The following is an 8540-nucleotide window of genomic DNA, read 5'->3' as shown; positions in this document are numbered from 1 at the left end:
TTTCCTCCAGTGCTGAATGGAAAGTATGCCATCACTACTACAAAGGGGTGTTTGGACCTCAGATTCCTTTTTCCTTTTGAGGTGATCTGTAATTTACCTTGGAGTTCTTACTACCCCGGTCACTTAATTTCAGTGATAATTGTATTTCTCAATGAATGTATCATACACATTTTTACTCAAAAGTCCTAACAACTTCTTTTACATCATCAGCAGTTGAGACCATTGGCTTTTTAAAATTTTTTTATTTTTTCACTCATCATTTATTTACAAATACACATTATAACTTTTATATACATTGCACATTTACATGGTAGAAAAGTATAAAACTATATATTTAAATGAATTTATATTTAACTTGCCATGTTTGAAAATATAAAATTGCATCAGAAAAAAGTATTATGAAAAGCAAGAAACCTGAACTGATAAAGCTTTGATATACTTTTCATGACGCATTGGGTGAAAAGAACTAATTGAAAAGGTACAGCAGACTAGCTTTTAAAGGAAACACCTAACATAAGGTTGAATGTACAGCATTCCCCTTCTTTCAAGCTCCTGACACCCATATCACTCAATTCTTTGGATCTGTAACATCTTGGAAGTACATGATTAGAAACCCAACATTGCTATCACCACCTGCCTCACCGATGTCTTCATCATAACAAGAGAACAGAAACAGGAGTTTCCTCAAAGATGTATCCTCTGTACCTGCTATCTGAGTCAGAGTTATAATGCCTTTTGGTCAGTCAAGATTCCTTGTAAACAAAACCCGAGGGATCAGGTATGTACAGAACAGGCAGCAGAGAATCCAATAAATAAACAGGACAGAAACTGACATGCAAGTTGGTTAAAGTGGAAAAGAGTCTAACGACACACAGTTAAATGAAGGGAGACAGATGAGTGAGTGAATAGTAAGGAATGGACTTAAATGGTTTACAAGGGGAAAAAAAAGCTTTTACTTTACAAGCAAGAGACCTCACAATAAATAACAACTGCTCTTCCTTTCACGAATAAATTTCTTCAAAAACAAGGTGTACAGTCAACCAGACATTTTATGTATAAATTATAAAACATGACACAGTATAAATAAATGTCTACAAGTCTCAACTATGGGCCTCATCCAGTAGACCTCACAATGACTGCCTCTCCGGGTCCAATGAGTAACAAGGCGGCCTGGGAGAGAGCTTTAGGACAAAGGTCCTTTATGTATAGTTTTCCCCCCAAATAAATAGGCATACACTTATTTACAGTATGGACAATGTATTTTTTTCTTTTACTTTTTTTCTTTCCTTTTTTTTTTTTTTTGCCCAAAGGCTATGTCAACATTGAACACTGGTGGAGCGTTTACCACTCTAGAATGGAAGATATGGGAAAGCTGTAGTCCTGGTCTTCGTCTTCCTCCTCTTCCTCGGTGTCTTCCGAAATGGCTAGATGGGGGAATACAGGGGAGCTGCTGTTTAAATACGGACAACAACAGCGCAGAAGCAGCTCAGTGCATGTTTTCAAAGCCCTCTGTAACAGCCATATTACAGCGTTGCATTTTTATGTGGCTTGCAGTAAGATGCTGTTTTGTTTTTGGCATCTGCTGTTATGTAACAAGTTTTAAAAAAAACTTTTTTTTTTTAGAAACATTATCTATGAAGTCAAAAACTGCAGAAAGTTCTGAAGAATCAATGGCTCAGGTTTTACGGGCAGATTCCTGAAATTAGATAAAAAGCGCTCTTGTGTTCTAGGTATAACTGCTTTGGGTCCTTAATTTAGTTAGTAGGGGCAACTGCGCAAAGCAGCAGCCTATGTGTGATAACAGAAAGCTGTCTTCGAAAAAGAAAAAAAAAAAAAAAACCTTTGAAGTAGTTAGTTCAGATTCAAGTGTTAATAAAAGCAAACAGCAAAGCACACTACTAAAACAAAAGGAATTAGGGGCAGATGACTGGAATGGGCTATTTTAGAGGTGATCTTGTTGATGATCATCAGACAAGTCCTAAAGACCCGGAAATATTTCAGGTGATTTTTTTTTTGTGGATTGCTGAATTGCTGGTGCACTTTATCAGCTACCTAACTTAAACAGAAGTGGGCTTATCTGGGGGAAGTTTTTGTGCTAAGTCTCCATTCCCTAGGACTTGCCTGGGAAATCCTTAAACTGCAGCAAGGTTAGAAATCACACTTACAGTTGCAAGATCCGGAGTGCTTCACTTCCAGCAGCACACCTGAGGAGCAGGCCGCTTCCTTCATGGCACACTCGCTGGCATAGGTGGCATTGTCACTGGCACAGACAGGCTCTTCAGACTTACTCTCAGGGCACAGTGAATCGCAGAGGGAACACCGGCCTCTGCCAACCTTGAAGTCCCATAAACACTTTTTTCCACCAGTGCACTGGATATCTTCACAGGACTTTGCTTCTAGAATATAATACACCTGTGATGAGTAACTCCATTCCCCTCGCCTTGTCCCCTTTCTCTAGTCTATCAATAAATGAATAAATGTAAACATATAAAACATATTTTATTACTCACTAATGGGGCTCATGGAAATACTGTGCAAAAACGCTCTATAAAACTGAAACACACACATACTCAAAACTCCCAGTTTCCTATATATTAGCTTAGAGCATGAAAATATTGCAGTATTTTCTTAAAACAGGATTTCATAGTATCCTTCAGTGAAATATGTATTTGATTACTTCCCACAAGTAGGATCTTTTAAAAAAAGAAAGAATTCTATCAGTTATCAGAATCTGATAACAGATTTTAGGAACTGTTAAGTAATTATTTCTCGCTTCCAGCAAGTCTAGCACTTAAAAAAAATGTGTAAAATTGAGTGAGTTCTTAGGTTTCTAAGAAGGAAAACTGTTTCCTGTGTCTTGTTGGCATTTCAATATGTATGCCAATGCATCCAGAAGACAATGGTTTCCTTAAGGTGGTTATGACAGTTCACCGACTTTGATGAAGCTAGTTTCGGGAAGTTTGGGGTTTATTTATTGGTTAAGCTCACAGTTTTATCACAGTTATAGACTTTTTCTCTTTTCCTTCCTCAATCCAGAATACCTACTGATACACTTTCCCTCATAGGCCAATCCGATAGATCTGCCCAGTAGGCAGGTAGCCTTTCTCAGGTGACAGGCACTGGGGTAGGTCACTCCATCATTCCCACAGAGATACTGTTCAGAGGAGGTGGGCTCTGGGCAAATTCTGTTACAAGTCACACAGTAGGCATTATTAGTCTGGTCCACCACGCATGTAGAGCTGCCTGGACAGAAAACATCCCGACAGGTCTCTGAAACAAAGAGGGAAATACATTAATATTAAACACGTTAATAGGTACCTTCTTCCAGACTGAGCCAGTGGACAGTTTAAAGGAAATCATGAAACAGAAGCATTCAGTGTTAGGAACACACTTTGGTAGCTCTGCAGTTTTTAAAAGAAAACTAAGACTCTAGGTTGAACCTTTAGTGTCTTAAGTAATCTTTAGAATATAAAGTTAGAAAGGGTTCCTTTATTTGGTATTATTATTATTAGGCTATTACTGCCCATCCCAAGGGTCTTGCAGTGGGTCTACCTCAAGCAGAGGCTGGAGGAAGGGTCGGGTAGGACCTACTTTTACATTTGCCCTGGTACTGGACTTGCAGCTCTGGCTGCTCTTTACATCTGGCCTTGAGGAGTGCACATTCGTTGCGGTAGGTTTTTCCATCCAGCCCACACACCGGGCCTTTCCAGGTGATGTTAGAACAATCTGGGGCACAGACGCAGCGGGGTTTGTTCTTCTTGTTCATTCGGCATTTTTTCCCGGGGCCACAGTCCACGTTCTCACACGTTTCTAGGAGTTGAAAGAGGCAGGGATTAAAACCAGGGTCAGGCACCATGCAGGTTAGCCAGGAGGGCTGGGGTGCCTTGCGCAATCCTGCAGCCAGGAGTCTGAGCCCAAGGGGCTAGGCTGTTGCTCGGAAGTTGAGAAGAGGGAAGGGTGGGGGACAGTGGGCTGCGTCCGGTACCCGAATCTCCCTCAAAGAGCAAGGGTTGGCGGGCTTCACCGCCACTTTTGGCTAGGAAGTCCGAGAACCTCTGGCGACCCTTGTTTTGCCTGTGTGTGACAGGCAAGATTCAGCCCGAATGGCTTACCAGCGCTGGGGGCGGTTAGGGGGAACCCACGAACAAAGCTCTCCAGTCCCAAACTCCGGCTGGGCACTGAGGAAGCCGAGGGTAAGACGCCCTCTACTGAAGGCCTGCAGACTGCGGAGGAAGAGCCCTACCTTTACACGGGATGCAGTTGGGGGCGCCCCCATTGAAGATCATCCACTTGAAGAGCGTGTTGTCATTTACGTCCTCCTCGGTCCATGAGGTGCTCAGGCGGCCAGTGCTGCAGCACTCCTCCTTGCTCAGTTCTGTCTTGTACAGGACCTGACAGCGGCCGTTCTTTGCTTGGCGGAGCCAGCAATTCCCAGCTGCGGGGAGACAGGGGTGGGGAGGTGGGCAAGTGAGCGGGCGGCGCCGGCTGGGTAGCGGGAGGGAGGCAGCGAGCCGGCAGGGGGAGACCCGGCGGGGATGGGGAGGGAGTGAGCGTGGAGGAGAGACGGCAGAGAAAAAGCAGAAAATAAATCAGAGGGAGTGAAGGGGTGGAGAAAGGCGGAGGGGTGGGGGGGACCAGACTGAAGAGGTGGGAGGTGGGCGATCGGGAGGGAGGGCGAGAGCGAGAAGCCCGGGCGCTCCAGCCATATCAATGTCAGTTACCAGTGACCCAGACACAACACGTGCAGCTTGCATTGACTTTTACTAGACTGTTTACTTTTATTCGTCCCATTTCATAACCTGCAGCGACTCGAAGAGCAGATTAAAGAACCTGACAAAAACAGGATGCGACGGATGTTTTTACATGTCGGTTTCATGTAGGCGGTATGGGTATTATTTGTGACAGGGGTTAAGAAAGTAGAACTTGAGAGAGAAAGAAAAGATAAAGAGAGAGACACAGACGGACAGACAGACAGACAGGCAGACAGACAGACAGACAGACACACAGACACACACACACACACACAGCAACAGATAACGCAAAAGGCACTTCTGAAAAATGAAAGCAAAAAAGCAACCGGGCCCTGCCCGGCGCTGCCCCTCGCGGCCTCGAGGCGCAGCCCGCCCGACGGGCCGTTTTGCAATCCGCCAGACCCAAAGGACGCCCGCGGCCACCGCGATCTTTCGAAATCTCCGAGGGCTGCTTTCCCCGGCGCCCACGTCCTGGGCAGCCAGGCAGCGCCTTGCTCCGAAAGGTGGGCAACTCAGAGCGGTAGTGCGTCGCAGGAGGCTAGGGGCTGTGCCCAGGGGGCCGTATACAACACGCCTAAAATAACGCTAAAGCCAGGAAAGTTACAAGTCTGCTTCAAGAAAAGTACCAGGGTTGGGGGCGGGGGGAAACAAGGTGGGAGGGGGACTTACTATCGTTTCACGGTTATATATACATATACATACACACACACACACACCCCTACCTCATACCTACCGAGATATCTTTCCAAGTAATCCACCCCCCCCCCCTTCCTTTTTAATGTTCAAAGTTTGGTCAGGAAGACGTCTCATGAATCATCCATATAACTTTAACAATAACTGGACCGCAAGCTGCTATTATTATTTAAAAAAATTCTGCCCAAAGACTAATGGAGATAAATCTAATTTAAAAAAAAACTTTAGAAATTTGCTCTTATTGCATCTCAGAATTTAAATCAATTGTGGGTTCCTCACTGTTCTACAGAAAGTTAACAATCAGAGGAATGAGGCAAAAGGGAAAAAAATTGTAAACTTCTCAAAACAGTCCGGAGTAATTTTTTTTTTTTTTTTTTTTTGCGGGGTTGGGGGGAGGGGGTTAGAAGCAGCATCCACTAGGCAGAAAGCTACTTCCCTCTAAAATTTTCGGCACCCTCATTTCCAAGTTTGGGCAAAGTTTCTGAAACCACGTCCCCCAGTCACCGAGGAAATTTCAGTATTCCCCCCTCCCCACTCAGTCATTTTTTAAAGTATCCAAAAGATGCAGGAGGGAGAGATGTTAGATTGCAAATGGATCGATTGCAATCTTCAGGCTACCGATGCTTGTCCCCTTCTTCAGAGCCAAACAGGGGAGATAACATCTAAACTCATTACGTCCAGAACTTGGAGCATCTAACCCTAACTACTGAGAGAGACTCCAGCTCACTCCCTTTCCTTTTAAAGGATAACCGCGCTCCAAACTCGGTTCTCAGTCCTAAACTGTCACTGCCTTCAGTTCTCCCACTCCTCTCCATCCCGGACTCGCTAAGTTGGCCCAACATCTTCCGAAAGCAGAGTTGCTCAGAACAGACCCGGTGGAGACGCCCGAAAAGTACAAACCCCTGCCCTCCGCCGAGCCTCCCTGCGCATCCCGCCTCGCTTACCCTGGGCGCTGCGGTCCTCCATGAACTGGCAGAGCAGCAGCAGCAGGAGGCAAAGCCCGCCGGGCTGGTGCCTAGGACGGGCCATCCTGGGGGCAGGCGCGGGGCGAGGAGCGCGGCGGCGCGGGGAGCGGGCGCGGTGGCGCGGGGAGCTGGCGCGGCGGCGGGTGGCTCTGGCAAGCGGTGCGCGTCGCAGAGGCGAGCGGCGGAGGGCGCAGCTATCCCGGCGTAGCCCAGCGCTTGCCGCCGGCCGCCCGCGCGATTCAATGGACGTCAGAAGCCAGGCGCAGCCGCGCTTTAAATCTAGACGGGGGTCTCCGCGGTTTGCGGTGGGCGGTCTCCCAGTGTGTGGGGTAGTGGGAGGGCGGCCGCGAGCGAGGGTGTGCGCGGTTCCTTGGGGGTGGGGAGCTTTTAAAAGTTCAGTGTGAATCAGGTGACATTTCCCACCTTCTGGAAACCCTTCCCAATTATCTGGTGGAGGTGCCCGAAATCAAAGCGGCAGGAGGGGAATCGCCGAGTTCTTATTTGCGTAGGAGCGAGAGGGAGGGGGCAGGAGACCCGGGCGCGGGGGGGTGGGGGCGACGCTTCGGGGGTGGGGAGTGGGGAAGAACACCCACTTCAAGTCCTGCACGCCGCCGCTCGCTGGCAGCGCCGGCGCGCCCGGGGTGGCGTGTGTGTGTGTGTGTGTGTGTGTGTGTGAGTGTGTGTGTGTCTGGCACGGTTGGGGCGCTGGAGGCGGCGGCGGGCAGGGCGGAGCGGAGCCGGGCGGCAGGGCGGGAGTTGGTCTTCGCAACGCCGCTCCTCCGCTCCAGGAAGACTTCGCAAACGCCCGGAGAGCCCCGAGCTGCCTTAATACCCCGCCGGAGGTCCGGTCGCTGCCGTGTTAAGGCCCCGCAGCCTGGACGCGGGACCCCGCGACGTTGTCTGTCTGGGTCTGCGCGTGCCGAGCGCTGCGGCCACCCCGGAGCCCAGGGTTGTGGCTGGGAACCCCAGGCCACCGCACCTTCCACCCGGGGCAGAACCTGGAGGAGACGTGGCCCTCCGTCTCGACGAGTTAGAAGCGAACAAAAATGTTTAACACCTCGGGCCGGGCCTCCCCCCACCGTCACAGTCTCTCCCTCTCCTTTTCTTTTCTCCCCTTTCACTTCGCAGCGTCTGGAGGAGTCGGAGCCCGGAGCGGGGGCGCCGACGTAGGCGGTCTACCCCCCTTCCGAGGCTCGGAGACTCCCCAGTTTCTGTCCTGTGTCTCTCTGTCTCTCTCACTCCCAGTCTCCTTCTCAGTCTCTCTCTCTCTCTCTCTCGGTTCGCGGAATAAAAAAGATTGCAACATCGATAATGAACTTCTGTAGCCTCAGTTTATTAAGCACAGTGCCTGGCATTCTTCGCTGAAAGTTGGCGGGTCTCTCATTTATAACATTTTTGGCACCGCTGAATGAAACAGAGGAGGCGATATTTCCTTTTATATAAAACGATTACTTCACGGAAAATGCTATATTGTTTATTCCAAAGCTGCCTTTTAAATTTCTATTCTTTTCGCTTCTGGAGCCCGAAGAACAACAGACAGTGAAGTATGCAGACAAAATTCTTGGACATTCGCAGGTCACTGGGATTTTGTTCTACGGATTTCAAATCCGCCCCTCTTCGCCCCCCACCCCTCACATCCCCCTACCACCGCCAGACTGCCCCCCCACGCCTCCTCTCGCCCTCCCACCCCCCAACTTCCACCACCCGCCTCCCACCCTCTCCACAACTGCAAATAACTCAGTGATAACAGATTTTTTTCCACCAACTGCAGGAGATAGTGCTAATCTTTTAATAAAAGATCCCATTACAATGGGATCTGTCTGGACAGACTATAATAGATCCCGAAATACAGCCGTGCTAATATTAGAAGACAGTTGTTTGGGTGCCTCTCAGACGGGCCCAAGCCCCCCTTTGAAAGTGGGCATGAATCACAAAGCCCCGCGGCCGCCGCACCTGCACTGCGCGTATTCGGTGCAGCAGGCTGGTAAAAACGGGTGACCTCGCCGCTGCTTTTCGCTTTATAATTACCGTCCCGAGGACGAGAGGGGAGGGGCGCGGGCGGTCCTGGCGGAGGTGGGGGGGTGGGGGGCGCTGGCTTTTGCTCACTTCAGACGGCTCTGGGGGCTCCACA

General features: G+C 48.9%; 1 protein-coding gene across 2 annotated transcripts; it reads right to left on the bottom strand.

The window, feature by feature from the left end:
• Positions 1 to 222: 222 nt before the first annotated feature.
• On the bottom strand, positions 223 to 6490 carry FST (follistatin). Of its 2 annotated transcripts, none has more exons than XM_020901748.2 (6): positions 6389 to 6490; positions 4244 to 4435; positions 3592 to 3810; positions 3046 to 3270; positions 2166 to 2396; positions 223 to 1424 (listed from the first exon to the last, which is right to left on the bottom strand). In XM_020901748.2, the coding sequence occupies exons 1-6, from the start codon at positions 6471 to 6473 to the stop codon at positions 1342 to 1344; spliced, it is 1035 nt and encodes a 344-aa protein (XP_020757407.1). In that variant the 5' UTR covers positions 6474 to 6490; the 3' UTR covers positions 223 to 1341. The 2 variants fall into 2 exon arrangements, with proteins under 2 accessions (XP_020757407.1, XP_020757408.1); XM_020901749.2 differs by having other exon boundaries at positions 2166 to 2393.
• Positions 6491 to 8540: the final 2050 nt, after the last annotated feature.

Source organism: Odocoileus virginianus, chromosome 14, assembly GCF_023699985.2.
Source record: "Odocoileus virginianus isolate 20LAN1187 ecotype Illinois chromosome 14, Ovbor_1.2, whole genome shotgun sequence".
Taxonomy (NCBI): domain Eukaryota; kingdom Metazoa; phylum Chordata; class Mammalia; order Artiodactyla; family Cervidae; genus Odocoileus; species Odocoileus virginianus.
The sequence above is the reverse complement of the archived record's forward strand: the minus strand, read 5'-3'. Positions and strand labels throughout refer to the sequence as shown.